The sequence below is a fragment of the Sander vitreus genome, chromosome 3, assembly GCF_031162955.1.
Source record: "Sander vitreus isolate 19-12246 chromosome 3, sanVit1, whole genome shotgun sequence".
Classification (NCBI taxonomy): domain Eukaryota; kingdom Metazoa; phylum Chordata; class Actinopteri; order Perciformes; family Percidae; genus Sander; species Sander vitreus.
This window is the reverse complement of record NC_135857.1, coordinates 19,448,223-19,467,004: the sequence shown is the minus strand read 5'-3', so window position 1 is coordinate 19,467,004 and position 18,782 is coordinate 19,448,223. Positions and strand designations below refer to the sequence as shown.

Sequence of the window (18,782 nt, the reverse complement as noted above, 5' to 3'; positions counted from 1 at the left end):
ACTTCAAAATGATAATAAAAAACTGATCTTTTCTCTGTGCTTTGTGTGAAATTATACAAAGGCTTAAATACTAGGTGCTAGGATGGAACGTGTTAAAAAGAATAATAATTAGCGCACTATTATGCTCCCATGAACATGTATTACAATTTTGTGCGGGTTTATATCCATAATTTGCGATATTAAAGACAATTGTGTGAAGCTTTAAAAACTACATACTTACATTGCAATAGTAGGCCTATGTACAGCAGGAAAAGCTGCCATGCTCTGCTCAGCTGCTGTGCTGACGGACAGAGAGGGGCGGGGCTGGCCCGCCCCCTGTAATATTCCCGGTGGGTGAGTCGGCTCCGGCACTCCTCTCAGGGATGGAGAGGTTAGGCGAGCAGCAACATGCGCTCAGTTTCTGACAGCAAGGAAAACCAACAATGAAAACTATATTTGGAGCTCAACAGAAATGCGCCACAGGACCAGTGTGGTGAAAGTGTGGCTGTCCCGCAATGAGCCGCCGACCTCCAGACCGTTGTGGAGCTGGACCGGACAGGAGGGCAGCCTGGATCCTGACTGTTGCCGCCCTCATCACCGCTCAGACTGCCGGAGGAGCACCGCTGTTCTCGGACCCTGGGGTACTCCTTTCTTTAGACCTAATAGTGTTTGGTTGGTAGGTTATATATCACCGAATTAAAAAAAAAAAAAATCTTAAATATACGTTAACTACAAGATGCACGTTTTATTTTATTTGATGTGGACATCACAATAGCATTAGAATTATACATTTATGCACAAGGGCCAGATGCACTGAGTTTGGGATTTGTAGCGAAACGCTAATTTACGACACCTGACCACAGGAGGCTTTTGTGTAACAGGTTAACAGAGTACGAAAATCCCAAACTAGGAAGGATTTAACCTGTAGTCATGCGGGCACTGACCCCAATGGTTTGTTTCGGGTCGTGGTTCTCTTCAACTGCTCAAAAACATACATTGATTTATCAGCTTGATACTTTTACACATCTTATGAAAATGGCCTGCAAACGTGCTGTTATGGTTTGAGACCTCAGCATTAGATGATGAGTCTGTAGTTGAATACTTTTTTTATATATATATATATATATATATATACCTCCTAAATCCCAAATAAACCTTTTTTTGGATTTCTGTCAATTAGACCCCTCCCAAACATAAGCCAGGTCATTATGTAAGATAAGAAATGCTACATTTCTTTGACTGTAAATTATATATGACAAAAGGAATGCATTTATTTCATGCATAGCCTATATAATATAAAACATGGCCTATGCTCTGTTTTATGCTCATATTGTCACCATCAAATGTGCAAGCTCAGTTTGTGGCAATGGGTAATGTTTACCACTTCAATCCTTTTCTACATATTGATTTAACAAGGCCAGAAGAAAAGAAAATAGACATTTATATGCAAATTTGTTTTTTGTTTTTTCTTCAACATACAGCAGGGGTCTGTGGGACCCCAACGGTTAAAAAGCTAACTATACAAATACTGTCTTGAGATCTGCTGCATGTTTAGTTTATTGTCTACAATAATAATATACTAAAGCTGCATACAGTGACGCAAAAGGAGACCAAGCCCATTACGATTATTTGTGTCTAAGGGTATTTTGGGACTTTACAATTTAATTGCCCACAGCGGTTTGGACTGCACTAGTTTAATTTGACATCTGTCTTTGCCATAAGCTGTAGGAGCATATAGCATCCGGCTATTACATACTTTACGTTTCCACAACTCTTGTTCTGACATAAAAAAAAAAAAGCCGCCTGGCGTGTTTGGGTGTCTCTAATGGGACAAAGAGACATGTTTGTTGTTGCCAAAGCACATCTATCATCTCAATTTTAATTTCATCCCACCTTCACCACATCTGTAATCATAGCTGCGCCTGCTGTTGTCTGAACACGAAACCTGCTACATCCACATGAGCGATCGTAATATTAAACTATCAACATGACTAATCTCAAACCACTACGCAACATCTGTTGTCATGTACCCAATTGGTTTATTTTTTACACTGTTTTATAGGTGTATTTTGGGTTTACATGAAATTCTTGAGAAACAACTATCCATTTTCAGGGACACCCAAGGGGTTTTTCTCTCTTGTGGGTGGTCCAGATCTATACATCTGCCTCGACAAACTACAAGAGCTACAGTACAAATGTAAAATTATCTTTTTTACACTTTTATGATTTATTTTTCCCCCTCATTGGGAAGTATGCCTCTATGGGGATTTACCAGAGTGTTCTTATGAGAAGCAAAGTGTTACTGTGAGAAAATCACAGTTTTACATAGGGGCACTTGGATGCAAAATAATGATTGGAAAAGTATTTTGTTTCGTTGGAGCAATAGTATTAACAAGTTTTATATAAATTGCAGGTTTTTCTGGAAAAGTACGGCTACCTCCATCAGGACAACCACATCCACAATGCAGTAGAGATGCAGTCAGCTATCCGGTAGGTGGTAACGCTGGTCTTCATCTATTAAACCCTTTTCTTGCCAGCAACATGTGGTTAGCAGTTGTGCCAATATCAATATATAAATTACAACTAGTCAGATGTCCTAAAATGAACGTGATATGATTTTAGAACAAAGTGATTGGCCAACATATCTTTCTCTATATTTTGCTGATCAGAGGTAGATGGTGCTCAGTGTGTTCATCAGGGGGAAGGGTGAGCTCGGTGTGGGACAAGCCCCAGGGCTGAATGTCAGTGCAGGGCTGTAAAACACCCTCACCTCTGCACTGGGAATTCTGAACCCTCTCTGAACCATCCAGGAATGTCAAGAACCTCGCCCTCTGGTCCATATACTGACAGTCACTGTACTATTTGTCTCGCATTGCCAGACCTAGCTCCACAACGCTGTGGAGTAAGTTCTGGCTACACCACACATACATCCTAGGATAGGAGAAAAAAACCACTCTGGGTTGTTTGCATTTCTTGAATCCAATCGCAATCGAGCTTAGCTCCCGAGACAGAATGGATTAATGCAAAATGGTCTCGGGAAGGAACTTGTTTTTGTGGCACTCCAGAAAAAATAAACGTGCAATATTAAAGTTAACTGTTCACACATGATAACATGAGCGATCCAAATTTTCTTCAAAACTTGCCATTTTCAGCATGTGGCTTGCTAGATCGAAGGTTGTTGTTTCCCATATCTAAGGGATTTTGAGAATGGCAACACAGAGAGCGGAAGCGCACCAGATGTCAGGCTTTATCCTGGAAATGTACTTCTGTTGATACAGACTACTGTACTGTAATGGAAACTCATTGAAAAGCTTTGCTTGTGCTGAGCATTGGCTAGTAAACTGTGTGTGGTTGACAAACTTCATCTCATGTGCACATGAAGCAGCATTTGAGCAATGAGGCGCTGGCTGACAGTGTAAACCTCAATATACTGTAAATCTTTGCTCTTCTCAGAACAAGAGGAAAACTACATTTCGTTAGGCCAAGAGTCAGACTGGGTTGAGAGTATCCAGTTAGTTTTAAATCCCAGTTGATTCATGATTAAAAGGCCAAATGTCTGTTTAGGAAGAGCATCATGCAAACATTACCTCTCTCTGCAGCGAGTTCCAGTGGTTGTCCCGGCTTCCTGTCACAGGCGAGCTTGACAGCGCCACTCTGAGGCAGATGGCGGAGCCCCGCTGTGGGGTGTCGGATGAGGGCAGCCAGCAGATCTGGGCCCAGAGAGTAAATGCCATCTTCACTGGAAAGAGCATCGCTCGCAGGCGACCACAGCGCCGCAGGAGGCACTCTGCTGCACAAGGTATTGTGTGTAACGTGCACATGTGTGACACCATGTTTATATTTTGTGATAGTTTGTTTTTGAGTACCCATATAAGAGAGCGTGTATGTTTGTGTGCAGTGAAGACCTGACCGAACACTAGCATGCTGTGATATCATTCGTTGCCCTGTATAGTTGCAAAATTCAGGGAATGTTCAAAAAACGGCAAATAGTTATTTGGTCATGCTGTATTTTTTTTCAGAAATCAAAAAATCAAAAATGTAGTTGAGTTGAACTTTAAATATACACTGTGTAGGAATTTCTCCCATCTAGCGGTGAAATTGTATTTTGCATTCAAACGAATAGTGCTCTCTAGCGCCTCGCTTTTTCAAATGCGTGTTGCAACTATGGTAGCCGTTATGTACCAAGAAGCTATGACAACATGTCTTCCAATAGCGCTTCATCAAGTTTTCTTTCAGCTGATGAGGTTCGTTATTTCAAACAAACTGCAAACTGCATTGACTCATTAGTGTGAGCATGTATAAGTAATTACCCTTGTAATTTAGACCATAACATTGACTTAACTGTCGAGAAGAAAGCCAGCCTTTTTAATTCCCTTTTTTGCTTTTTTGGCGACGAGGATTCCTTCTCGTATGATCCTCCATTATGAACTAAAGTGCAGTGCAGGCTTTCAAATTTGCCGGGGCAGTGACAAGCGCCTCTCACTGATCTCCTTCTCCGTTTCAGCTCGTTTCAGTCACGTGACGCTGGCTCTGAACGAAAACGCGTTGCTAGTTCTTTATGTCCCTCTCAGCGATTATAGTTTTTCTAAATGGTGGAACGACATGGAAGCCTCCTTGGATATGCCCGTCCAATGTAAATACAGATAAGAAATTCTTCGCTTACGAGGATAAGTCAGAACATTGGCAGAGGTAACTTTACACCAACGAGGACATATTTATGAATGAAGACATTGATTTTAGCTAATAAAATACTTAAAACACTACACAGTGTACCTTTAACTAAATGAGTTGACTTATTTAATGTTGTATTGAACTTTCAAAAACATTCCGCCTCCAACAAAAAAACTTCTTTTCAAGAAAAAATGTTTCCGCTTGATGTCAGACTTATCTTTACTATTCAAGCTTGACGAAGATGGCTCTGTGTCAGGCTCAAAGAGCCTCAAGTTTGCTCAGATTGCTGCCAGTTTTTCAATTTATGCAGTGGTCAGGCTGTTGTGTGTCTTGGTGTGAGTGTTCTACAACAAGGACCATAGCACTCAGAGGTGGCTGATGTTGGTGGGATCTGGGGGATAATGACTGCTGAATGCAGTGCATGATTCCAATTCAATTAAGTAGGCATACAATACTTCTAACCAAAACATGCCTTAAGACCATACAGAGGTTTTGTCATGCTTGTGTTTTTTATGTTATCTGTTGATTGTTGGAGCAGGTGATGCAAGAATTTGTTTTGTGTGAACAGACAATAAAGTCTTATCTTATTGTATTGCTTTTTTATGTGTATTTTCACCATTAAAGGTACTATTTTATATTGAAATTGTGCAAATTCCCTGAGCTTAACTTCCCTTGGAAGATTTCGGGGAATTTTATGGAATTCTTCCAGAAATGTACCGACCCTTCACAACCCTATTGGCCTGTATATGGAGGTTTTGTAATTAAAGCCGGTGGAGTGTCAGCCTGGATGGTTCCTGCTTTTAGCTGCAATTACACAATCCACGTATGTTGTATGTCATCTTTACTGGGTGAAAAACTGCACAATAACATTTTCTTTTAGTTTAGGAGTAACATGCTCCTTTGTGCGTTGAGAAAGAGAGGACCACTGGATAGATTTCCAGTGGTCAGTTTGCAAAATGATTTGGGAGATGTCAGTGCTTCTCTTTGAACAACAGCAATGTATCCTGCAGATCCAGTTTCTCTTTGAGCTCTCGCATCTGAGCAATTGTCTTTATAATTCCAAGTTGTGGCTTTACAAATACTGCAGTTTTGACAAAGCAGTCACTTTAACCCTGTAATGTCTTAAAGTATTCTTGTTTTTAGCTATTTATGGTTTATCTTGGTTTTTTATTATCTCTAATGCACCTATAGTTGTGGCACTCACAATTTTATTGTGTGAGTCTCTAGGCAATGACAGTAAAGGTTTATCTGATCTTAGTTGATTCTTCCTCTAAATTCCTTTAAATAATTATTGAGGCTCTTGTTGAGGATTATCCTAATTTTCTGCTGTAAACACAGTAATAAAAGCATTCAATGGTGAGCAGATCACTGCAATTTCAACTGGCTAAAGACTGCAGGATTTAAAGTGTTTAACAGTGGTTCAGAAGAGTTTGTAAGTCTCCATGAGGTAATTGAGGTCCTCCCCTTCTGTCTTAGGGTGCTTTACAGAAACTCTATGAGAATTAAGAGGTGCAATTTCTCCCCTGTTATATAAACATGTGTGGGAGATATTGAGAGGAGCTAGGGCAAAATCTTTACACTATAATGGATTTATTTTACCCTGTGTGGGGCATTTATTTTACCCTCTAATGCATGGGGTTCAATTGGAGTTGATGAAGCCATATGGCTCAGGGAATCTGTGAATTTGTTGACGTTAGCTGGATATTTAAAAAAATGACTTAATGGATTTCAAAGAAATTTGGTGGCTGCACGTTTCTGTCTTTAATGACAAATGTTTTAATTAATTTTGTTCTTACTCTCTCTTTGGTCCTTACAGTGATTTGTAAATGCACAGCAGCAGCCTAGTGACAGGAGTAGGGCGTTTTCTTCTCCCCTTCTCTCTACTTGTGCCTCCAGCCTCATGATGTGTGAAGTCTCTGCATTCCTTCCTGTCACTAACAAGGTTGGCTAATGTTCGGGGAATGCAGTGGTGGCTGATGTTTGCCGCTGCCTCTTCATGTCAGTACCTGACATATTCCTTCTGGTAAACACATCCATAACTGACTGGCTGGATTATGTTCTTTGTCAGACTGGCTGACTATCTCAATGGCCAGAAATCTTACTGGCTAAATCTTGCTGAGTGATTGAATGTTTGCATGGATTACAGCCTGTTCTTGATGAAGAAAACAACTAATTCATTGTCATTTTTTAGTCCCAGACGTGATTCATATGACAGGTGGCAGTATTATTACACAAGGAGTTAAGTGGCAGATACTTTTATGCCCTCAGGTCAAACCCCTTTTAGATCTGGCTTCATATATCCACTGATGTAATTTAGCGGTGTAATGACCTAATTGTGAGTATAGTAAGGCTATGTAACCTCGGCCTTGTACTCAAACATTAGTTTGCTTTGTCCTACAGTGGCAGCAGATACGTTTCTCTGCGTGATTTGCATAATGCTTACTGGAAGAGTTTTGTGTTTAAATAGAGCATTTGGTCAAACAGATTCAGACTTGGTGAAATGCCAGCCAAACCCGCCTTTGTTAGGTCAACTTTGAATTACTTGTGTACAGCCCTTGTTTTTAGCCATGATAGAGGCGTGCCTCAATGGATGATGGCCAATACATGTTGTACAGACATTTATTGTTCCCAGGGAATGAATCCTCCTGACTTTAGCGATCCTTCACTTTTCCTCTAGCGCCATTCAGTTCACATTTGTGGTTGTTGTGAGGGAAATGTTTTGAAAATAATTGGATGCATTCAGTGAAATTTGGTACATGTATTCATGTCCTCATTAGAATTAATTGTAATCACTTGGCACATGGCAATTCCTTAACTTTTCATCTCTCACATTTCAATTTGCCCAATACTTTGGATTTTGACATTGACATTCCCATTGTCCAACCTCAGCTTTGTGTTTAGTGCTGATTAGCAAATGTCAGCATGCTAACACACTAAACTGAAATGGTTAACATGGTAAACATTATACTTGCTAAATATAGTATGCTAGCATTGTCATTGTGAGCATGCTGATGTTAGCATTTAGCAACACTGTGCCTAATACAGCCTCACAGCACTGCTAGCATGACTTTTGGCTCTTGTTGTTTCTGGATCAGTAGTATTGATATTTCAGGTATTGGTCCACTCAACCTTGTAGTTTGACAGTCTTTTCTGCAGTTAGGACACCTGCGAGCCAACCTGACTTAAACCTAATGCTTAACTTTATTCACTCTCAGCTATGTTGTGATTTTGTTTTGTGTGAACATGGCTGTCTCTGAGCTTCCTGGAAACTGAAAACAAACCTTGACTTGGTGGAATCCGATGGTCGTTCCCATGATATTTACAGAGCTGACATTCCACCACCCTAGTCAAAGATAAGTGTGATTTGTGTGTGTGTGTGTGTGTGTGTGTGTGTGTGTGTGTGTGTGTGTGTGTGTGTGTGTGTGTGTGTGTGTGTGTGTGTGTGTGTGTGTGTGTGTGTGTGTGTGTGTGTTTCATTGGAGTGCAATTTTACACATTTCAGCAGGATGCACAGTTTGGAGTTCAGGGTTTTGCACACGATGATTGCTTGATTAGTCAATGCTAAAATGCTAAGATGGTGAACCTGGTTAACAAAAGTAGGTTAGCATTGTCATTGTGAGCATGTTAGCGCACAGACCTTAGCATTTAGCTGTGTCAAGCAGCCTCCAAGTTGACACCAGTAACAAACGAAATCTGTCTGCACCTCCACAAACAATAACTTTGGCTATCAGATGATCTCAGTCACTTCCTAATTTCTGTGATAACCCGCCCTCCCCACACTGCCGCTATAGAGGGCATCATGATAATTGCTTCCATAAGGGAAGTCAGGGAATGTCTTGTGTATCTGACTTCCTGGCTTCTCTGCCGTCCTCGGGGACCTCTTACTCTGCGGCAGTCTGGGAAGGAGAGAAGGCGCCTGAGCTCTGCTGAGAATACAGATTTACACACATGACAACAAGCTGAATGCATATAGTTCATCTAGGAGTGAAACATGAAGCTGGGTTGGGTAAGCCAGGGAATGTGTTCAAGTGTCCCACTTACTCCAGTGGTCCAGATATTAAATTGTGTATACAAATCAGACTTTTATTAAAGAAGCCTGCCGGTTGTAATGGCAGTGACATTACTCCTGAGGTTGAATTCTTATCTTCTTGTATCTTTTTTTTTTCCTTGAATGAATGTAAATCTTATTCACTCCCATACAGCTGTAGTGTTCGAGGCCCTGTTGTTTCCTTTCTTATTATTATCTACTATTTCTGTGAAGCGTCATGTTAAGTTTAAACCAAGATTCGTGTTGAGTTCCTGCTGAAGCACAAATTCTGTTTGTGTGTTTACACACATTGATGGCATTGCCAGACCCATGTCTGAATGGCTCCAGAAATCCAGATATTTTCTTTCTCCCGGGCGCTATTGAGGAGTGCATAACTCTTGTTTATCACTCTCATCTTGGACATGCCTCTCTGCTGTATACTAATTAACCAAGCACAAACGGCATCAAAATAACTCAAAGGTCCACATTCTCAAACCTGACTGCCTTTGTGTATGATTGAGCAGAAGTGTGCATTGCAGGCGTATGTGCAGACCTCCCACTCACATTCGGTCTCCACATCGGGGCAAACAAACATCGACTGCATCTTTAAATATTTTGACAACTGTATGTATGCGGTTGATCTATCTTGCCACTTTCTAGTTAAGCCTCAAATGTGAAAGTATGTGTAAATGTATAAAGCCCTTGTGGCAAGTCGTCTGCGGTGCATTACCTACTACACAGGCTGTACAAATACTTTTAAAGGACAGTACCCTTATTACAACTGCAGGTTTACAGTGGTTCTGTTTACTTGTCTGTGTGTCAGAATGACTCAAAACCTTGAGACTATTATATGAACAATATATAAAATACTGGGGGAAAATGGACTATATATATCTATGTGTATGTACCTATGAGATGTACATACAGTATGTCACTGAAAGACCCTGTGCAAGTATTGGGTTGCCCTTGTACCATTCAGTTGCAAATCAAAATCATAAGGTAAATGTAAGTTGCAATCCAATTATCCTTGTTTGGACAATTGGATTGGTTGTTGGTTTGCATGTGTTTTTAAAATAAAAAAATATTATAAAGAGATAATTATCCTGAATTTTAAGTTTATTTAGGATTTTGTCGAGGTATAATAGTAACAAAAGAGCAATCATCTTCTATTCCAAATATTATTTTTTTTTAGCAATTTCTTGCCAATGTAAAAAAAAAAGTTAGGACCAGAAATCCAGAATTATCTATATTTATTTTTTTAAAGATGGAGATAATTTAGATGATCAATACAGCAAACTCTAATTCTTAAAATTCCTTTCATCTTCTTGTTTAAATTTTGTTCACTAACTCTTTCACCATTGCAGACCGTTATTTTTTAACAGGCGATGTCCAACCTCTCCCTGTAGGTTCATATTATCTAATGATTGTTTCCTGCGAGGCGGCCTCTCTGTCTGCTTGTTGTGGATGTGTGCTGCATGGCTGAGAGCTTGTGTTTTTGCTGTTATGTTTGCTTTGTCTCCAGATTGCTACATTGATGAGTAATCCTTCATGTATACGAAGAGATTAGTGTTTCAATTAAAGAACTGCAGAATTGATCTCCCCACTTCTCTCTATCCCTGAACAAATGTAAGATTCCGAAATTTGCGACAAATGTTATTATGTCTAAGCTGAGAAACCACAGACACATGTTGAAGTAAATTGGTTAGTCAAGTGTGTGCTCAGAGTGCTTGTTAGTTTATCCAGCTGTGAGCTAATGTGGTTAACATCCTATAATTTTGGATGTGGAGAGGCTCTACTTCAAAACATTGCAGTTGAACATGAGATATCTGGCATCCAAACATATAATGCAGATATGCAAGATGTAAATACATACAGTAGCTACTCCAGTAGGTAATAATAATATGAATTGTTTATGAAACCTTTTTCATAAACAAAAAAGGTTTTTCTTTTGGTTATCTGATGATTTGAGCTCATCTGCAGTTGCACTGGCTGTAAGTCTGTGATGAATAAGATTGTGAGCTTCATACCTACATTTTTTTTTTCTCCAGCTGAGAAGTGGTACAAACGTCATCTGACCTACCAGATAGTAAACTGGCCTCATCACCTAACTCTGGGCTCCGTGCGGCTGGCAGTGCGCGTTGCCTTCCAGCTGTGGAGCAATGTGTCGGGCTTGGTGTTCCAGGAGGCCCCTGAAGGCCCTGCAGACATCCGGCTGGCATTTTACGAGGGAGACCACAATGACGGGGCCAGCAATGCCTTCGACGGACCAGGTCGGGGGGGGGGTGTGTGTGTGTGTGGGTGTGTGGGGGTGTGTGTGTGTGTGTGTGTGTGTGTGTGAGATTTGCTCTCGGGCCTCTCTTGCAAAACTTCCTGAATAAATAAAGCTTAACAAGTCCTGCTGTTTGTGTGTTCACAATAACCGGATTACTGTGAATAAACCGGATTAGGATAATAGTTTGATTACACACTCTGCACTAACCGGAATTACACAATAACAAGAGTTTACTGTGACTGTACAACCCACTGCCTCTTAACGGTTTCTCAACTCTTTGACTTTCAGGAGGAGCTCTGGCTCACGCCTTCCTGCCTCGCCGGGGCGAAGCCCACTTCGACATGGCGGAGAGGTGGACGTTAAACGGACACAAGGGACACAACCTGTTCATGGTGACTGCCCACGAGATCGGACACACTCTGGGACTGGAACACTCCCCAGTCCATCACGCCTTAATGTCGCCATACTACAGGAAACTGGGCCGCAGCCTGGTGCTGAGCTGGGACGACATCATTGCAGTGCAGCAGCTGTACGGTGAGATGATGGTGCTTTTTATGATGATCTCTTCCAGCCCACAAATTGTATTTGTGGGTTTATTTTTACTGTGTGGACAAGCATTTGCCTTAAATTCTCGTCCAGATTCAAACATTGCCCAAGATGCCAAATTTCCAAGATGCCAAATCTTCCCTCAAGGGAAACGTTTTCTTTGTGGAATGGATAGTGTGTGGTCCCAAGGTCAAGAGGATTGGTGAATGTAGCACCTTCACTGGACACACAGAGATATTTTTACCACTTTTTTCCTCAGGTATAAAGTCTGAAGGGTTGGGGGGAAAGCACTTTAGTGGACAGATGACAAATGTCTCACTGTCTGGCCTCAGGACGGCTGAGTTAAAGAAAGTAAAAGGAGGTTGCAGTTTAGAATGAAATAGAGCCACTTACATGAATTGCTGACTTGTTATGAAACCAGACTTGCCTTTGAGGAAACGCAGAAGTAGAGTAATTTTTACTCTGCTACCCATTAAATCTGGAGTTGTGGCACTGAGCTGTGAAAAGGCCAGAGGGGTAGCCCGAAGAACACCAGCTGCAAACACAGAATAAGATTGAGTAGAACTGCAATACCGTTGAGAGTTCATTAAAACCTGGATTTGACAGAAAGAGAAAAAACTTTTTGCATTCCGTTTTAATTGTATTTTCGACCAAACGTGGTAAAACATAAAATCTTGCATACAAGGAGTTGAAACAACACTTTCTCCTTGTATTTTAGTTGAGTTTGTCTCTAACAGCATGAGTGTGTTCTATCAGTTCCAGCTCTGTGGCCTCTCAGCTGAAAGGTTTAGACTGAGGGCAGCAGAGGGTGTGTGAACGTCAAAATAACACTCTTCCCTGAAACCCATGCGCACAAACACACACACACACACACACACACACACACACACACACACACACACACACACACACACACACACACACACACACACATATTTATCCATTATTATTATCCAGCCTCTAAGTGCTACACACAGTGTTCTGGGCGTTTTGTTGGCTCCGTTGTGATAGATTGCTGGTGTTGTTGCAGAGTGTGGGAGCATTACACTGTCTGTCGTCTGTGTGTATGACAAATATAATAGTTTCTGTTTACCGTGAGTGTGTTGTCCCTCCTGGCATGTGTGAGGCAGGTTTCCACATGTGCAGAGTTCTTCTATTGCTTGTGTTTTCTCTGCTGCTAAAATACTGATTTCACTGCAGCAGTTGCACAAGAACATCTTCTTTAAAGTATCTTCTGCAACTACTCGACCTCCTCTGTGATGATGTGATACCCTGAATGTAAATAGTGCATCAAGTGCTTTCTCTGCTTTGACTCTGAAATAAGCTGAAAACAGCTGCAAAGGGCCAGTGAAGACACAGCCTGCTGCAGGAATGTTTGCATGGCTGCAGGACAGTCTCACAATCATTTGGATAATTCAACTCTGAACTTGAGATTCACCTCAAATGATTCCTCTTTTTCTGCTATGCCTCTTAAGATATTCTGGCCTCAGCTTCCTAAAATGGTATTTGCCAGCAACTGACCACTCTGCTGCCTCAGACACACATTTTTGGCTCAGTTGCACTCTGCAGCACTTAATGCCACTTTGATTTATTATGTGACCATTGCTACTACCATTGCATGAATAGCCACTAATGAGCAGCAATTATAACAGATTATCGTTTTTTAGTTGCTCATTGAGCTGTGAGATGTGAGAAGCTAAACCTGGCAATGTTGAAAAAAATGTGATTACTTATTTCATTGCTTCACAAAAAGTTATCCAGGATTCCTTAGTTGGCGCACAGGTGCAGTTTAGCAAAGTGCAACATGCTTTTTACACATCTGCTTATCAACCTGATTTCCACCCTGTGGCAGTAGTTTCTGCAGGCTGCAGCTGCTCCTACGTAAATGTCAAGCAGCTCCAGAGACGGATGAGAACCGTGACTGACAGGACTGCAGGCGCTATGAAAAATGCTACATCTGCTTAAAGATATGAGCTGTGTGTGTGTGTGTGTGTGTGTGTGTGTGTGTGTGTGTGTGTGTGTGTGTGTGTGTGTGTGTGTGTGTGTGTGTGTGTGTGTGTGTGTGTGTGTGTGTGTGTTATATTAAACAACACACTTGTGGTGGTTTTGCCTACATAAGACAATGTATGTACAGTATATATGAATACTCAGATCCTTTACTTAAGTAAGAGTTATACCACAATGTACTGATTTACAAGTAAAAGTCCTGCATTGAAAATGTTACTATTATAATTATTAATTAAAGTATTATTAGCAAAATACACTTAACATATCAACCAATGGCCCCTGTGAGTGTTATTGTATTAAATGTATTATTCATTTTACTGATGCATTAATGTCCAAGTAGCATTTCCCTGCTGCTTTAAACTGTAACATAATATAATATTTTATAAAACCATGTTAAAAAGTCTTTATCTGCGTCTAACTATAGATGTCAAATCAATGCAATGTCAAGTGAAAAGAACTTGTACATTTTGTTTACTCACAATATGTATATAACACAGTTGTGACGAAAAGAGAGCTGAGCCAGAAGGCAAAGCTCTCAATCTACCGGTCAGTTTTTGTTCCTACCTTCACCTATGGTCATGAAGGCTGGGTCATGACCGAAAGGACAAGATCCAGGGTACAAGCGGCCGAAATGGGTTTCCTCAGGAGGGTAGCTGGCGTCTCCCTTAGAGATAGGGTGAGAAGCTCAGTTATCCGTGAGGAGCTCGGAGTAGAGCCGCTGCTCCTTTGCGTCGAAAGGAGCCAGTTGAGGTTATCGGGCATCTGGTAAGGATGCCCCCTGGGCGCCTCCCTAGGGAGGTGTTCCAGGCACGTCCAGCTGGGAGGAGGCCTCGGGGGAGACCCAGGACTAGGTGGAGGGATTATATCTCTAACCTGGCCTGGGAACGCCTCGGGATCCCCCAGTCGGAGCTGGTTAATGTGGCCCGGGAAAGGGAAGTTTGGGGTCCCCTGCTGGAGCTGCTACCCCCGCGACCCGACCCCGGATAAGCGGATGAAGATGGATGGATGGATGGATGGACAATACTCACATATATTTTCATGCCATGGGACCTTTAAGTACTTACAGTACTTAAAGGTCCCAAATGAAAATTTGGGACTTTTTTTTTTTATATTGTGATATTTCTTATTTAAGCTAATACTTCTTTCACCACTGATGAATGTAAACAGCATAAGGAGGGAGGTCAGACATCCAGCCCTTATCTTACAACACTGCTCTCACGCACACGCACAGACACACACACACTCACTCTCTCTCTCTCTCTCTCTCTCTCTCTCTCTCTCTCTCTCTCGCACTGCTTTATCGCTTATGGGCAGCTGTTCATGTGTTATCCACTGTGTTGTGTGTATATCTATTTTTCCTGCCGTCCTGTTCTTGGGTGTGCTGATTTTATCCACCTCCTACACAAATGTTTGTTCAGCTCATTGCAGACTAAATGGCTGTAATCACGTAAAGCACCATGGTTTTACTCTTATGCTTTGGTATGTTGTGCTTTTCCCTTTTGTCCTGCTTTGATTCTTCCTTTTATTCTTTTGGTCTCATGTGCCAGGAATTTGCACAGGCCAAAAAAAAAAGTTTTTGTGTGCTAACAATTCAGTTCAAGTTTAAGGTTTCATTGTGCGTTCTAGAGTTCTTTGTTTATTTCCTGTGCAGTATAAGGTCATCCATCAGTATACATCAACTCAGCCACATCCTGTAAAGGACAATTTAAATGTTAACATTATCCAAGACTTGTTTTCAGCCTACACTGTTTGTGTATTTCCATTTGTTCCCATGCTGTCCAATTTAGAAAATACCTAAATTGCTTTTGGCATGCATGAGGAATGAGACTGTCTGTGCCTCTCAGTAACATACTATCTATACTTACAGCTTTGTCACTGTAGTTTTTATAAAACAACCCTACTTAAAGTGAATATGACATACATGGATTCATCTCTCATGACCTTGTCTGATGCCTTTTAGTTCACTGTTTTGTGGCTTTGTTTTTGCCCTCAGGTAAGCCATCAGGTGATCGCCCTGTGAGGCTGCCAGGCCAGGTTTTGCACGCCGCTCTGCAGGAGTGGGAGTTTACAGAACTTCACAACGGGCATCAGACCACAGGGCAGCCTCTCTACTGCCAGGGTGTCTTTGATGCCATCACTATGGGTGAGGTCCGGAGGAAATATTAATAGAAATATTTAATATCAAAAAACATTCAGCCACATCCTCATGACTGTGGTTACTGGTGTGGTTTTTAAAAGCTGAAAAATAAAATAAAAACCTGCAGAAACGGAAAGAGAATCCTGTTATCATATTTATCTTTCTAAAACTATTGGACAAAGGTATATTAAAATCACTTGAAATGAAACAAAACAGGAAAAAGAGTTTTCATCCAACCATTTTCTTCACCATTTTATTTTCTGACAAAAGTCTGAATTTAATGTTCACTCGCCAGATTTTTATCTGAAGCTTTCAACTGCATATCAGTCTTCATACAACACAAAAAGTCATAGTATAGTATGTTGTAAAGAAAAGTCATAGTATAGTATGTTGTAAAGAAAAGTCATAGTATAGTATGTTGTAAAAAAAAAAGTCATAGTATAGTATGTCGAAAAAGGCCAAAGCGTAGTATGTTGAAAAGAATCATGAAAAAGTCAAAGTATGTCGTTAAAAAAGTCATAGTATAGTATGTTAAAAAAGTCAAGACTGAACTTAAATTGATCAAATTATGCTTTTCCCTTTCCTTTATTGTGTTATATATCTTTTTTGTGCACGTTATATAGCGTGGCACGCCCTCATACTCTGCTTCTGACTGGCTTGTAGTGCTGACCTAGCTACTGCGCATGTGCAACTCCCAACAAAGATGGAATAGACGTGTGATGCCTCACTCGTTAGCTAAAACAGAGCTCAACACACAGAGTGAAAAGAGGAGCTGCAGCAATGTGCAGTACAACAAAAATATGGCGTTTTTTGAAAATTAAACCATGTAAACCTATTTTGATATAACCTTTAAATACAATTATGAACCTGAAAATTAGCATAATATGAGCACTTTAATGTGTGTGTGTGTATATATATATATCCTCGTGTTTTTTCTTTTCTGTTTGTATCTCTAGACCAGAATGACACAGTGCTGGTGTTTCGGGGTGGTGTGTACTGGACAGTATTGGCTGAAGGCGGAGTGAGTGGCCCGCTGCCTCTCCGTCAGCGCTGGTCTGACCTCCCTCCGGCCATCGAGGCTGCTGCCTTCTCCCCGCTAGACTCCAAGTGGTATTTTTTCAAAGGTACTGCTTCACTGAACTCATTAATGGGACTCTCACACTTCCCTTTAAAGACATCCCCTAATCTGTTAAAGCCCCCAAAATAGATTTGTTTGTGCTTTTTAATGAGGAAAGTGCTATTTACTACTATAATGTACTGAAGCCTCAGCTGTAGTTTTAAAGTAGCTTCGCCTTTGTGCTAAATGCTAATAACCTGTTATGGTTATGTTAGGTTAGGTTATGGCCAAGTTAAAAGTAAAAAACCTGACACTGTTATCTAGATTCACTTATGTGCTAAATGCAGAACAGATTTATGCAAAATACACTCTGTAAGTGTCAGTACACTCTACTAAAACACTATTTATACCATACTTACCATCTCCATTTTTTTCTCTTTCCTTTTTGTTAAATCTGTGAGCTAAGTGGCAATATTGATACTTTGCTCTCATAAGTAGCAGGCTGCATTTCCCCAAGACATCTAAGCCTCTCTCTGTAGAATACTGCAAAACTTTATTATAAAAAAATCTTTGCTGTCTTTTGCAAGGGTTATACTTAGTTTTAAAAGAGCAGAGGTTATGGCATTTTTTGTATTTTGATAGAAGTCGTAGAATTGTCTTCTTTCAAAGAGCAAGTGTCCAAGGGAGTTTGACCTGTCAACGGCATGATGTTATGTGAAGTACTCGATGAATTTGTAGAGCCACTATGATCAAATATAAGATGGTGCGTTGCAAATGATTTCTACAAAAATAAATCTTGAAGTTTAAATTGTTTTATTGTTGACTTATAGAATTTGTAACTTCATGTTTTCCTCCTCGTCTCGTGGTGTGCAGGGAAGCGGATGTGGCGCTACACAGGCAGTGTGCTGGACCCCGGCTTCCCCAGGAAGAGCAGTGAGTTGGGGTTGCCCCGACACCCTGACTGTGCCTTCTACTATGCTCCTCTGGGTCACATGGTCCTCTTCAAGGGCTCCCGTTACTCTGTGCTTAACCTCAAAACCCTGCACCAAGAACCCTACTACCCCCGCAGGCTGGCAGACTGGACTGGTGTGCCACAGGGGACCAATGGGGCGCTGACCCGTCCCGACGGACGCCTCTATCTGTTCAGAGAACAGCGGTTCTGGAGATTTGACCCGGTTAAGGTGCGTGTCACCAGAGAGGGCCAGTGGGCCAAGGATCTGAGCTGGACTGGTTGCAGCAACGCTCCTCAGAGCAACAGCATTCTTTGACCAGCAGAGGGAGCTGTAAGCTTTAGATAAAGTGCAATTTGTTGATGTATATACTATAATGTAAGGTGCTACAACTTGTTCAGCCTAAACCCACATTGAGTTTATATGTTGCAAAAGGAGCCTAGCTCAGCAAACTCATGCCATGAAGGTATTTCAACAAAAATACTTGGTTTATACATTTTGATGCACATTTATATTTATACTGTATCTATACTGCAGAGCAATGGATATTACTCTATATGAATGTGCAATTATAGCCTCATTATTACAGTAAATAATGACTGGACTGACTTAAGTGAGCAGACAGGTTGGAACTATGCTTTTAAAACCATCTTCTTTTCTCTTGTAGTATTTGCACACAAAAAGAGAAACTAAATGTTATGTGTTTTTATCATCTCTTCTGCAATGTCACTAACATATGTAACATATTGTATAAATGACTGTTACTTCCTTTGGCCTGTGATTGTGTGTTGCCCGCTAATTGCTCGCTATGGTAAAAGGCCTAAATGTGTATCACTGACTCCCAGTACAGCATGTGCTCAGCATTATGTGAGGTCACATTTCTGATTCACATATGTCAAAGCAGGTAGATGTTTAGGTCCAACGTTTGGACAATATAATTAGTACATTATAAAGTGTATCATGATGGATGTTATTACAAAGCTGACAGCTTTGATGCATTTTAAGAAACCATTTAATGATGATTCAACTGTAACCATGAATGTTTCTCCATTTAACCAAAATGAAATGAAATGGTTTGTGACTGAAGGCCAAACTCAACAGTAGTTTTATAACAGGGTGGTTATAAATCGGTGACA

General features: G+C 40.9%; 1 protein-coding gene across 1 annotated transcript; it reads left to right on the top strand.

Moving 5' to 3' along the window:
* The first annotated feature begins 2 nt into the window (after window positions 1–2).
* mmp28 (matrix metallopeptidase 28) lies at window positions 3–18,250 on the top strand. Its single transcript, XM_078246390.1, has 8 exons — window positions 3–620; window positions 2,393–2,469; window positions 3,579–3,778; window positions 10,726–10,947; window positions 11,238–11,483; window positions 15,496–15,645; window positions 16,596–16,763; window positions 17,570–18,250. Exons 1-8 carry the CDS (start codon window positions 495–497, stop codon window positions 17,962–17,964), a joined length of 1,584 nt encoding a protein of 527 aa, XP_078102516.1. The 5' UTR covers window positions 3–494; the 3' UTR covers window positions 17,965–18,250.
* Window positions 18,251–18,782: the final 532 nt, after the last annotated feature.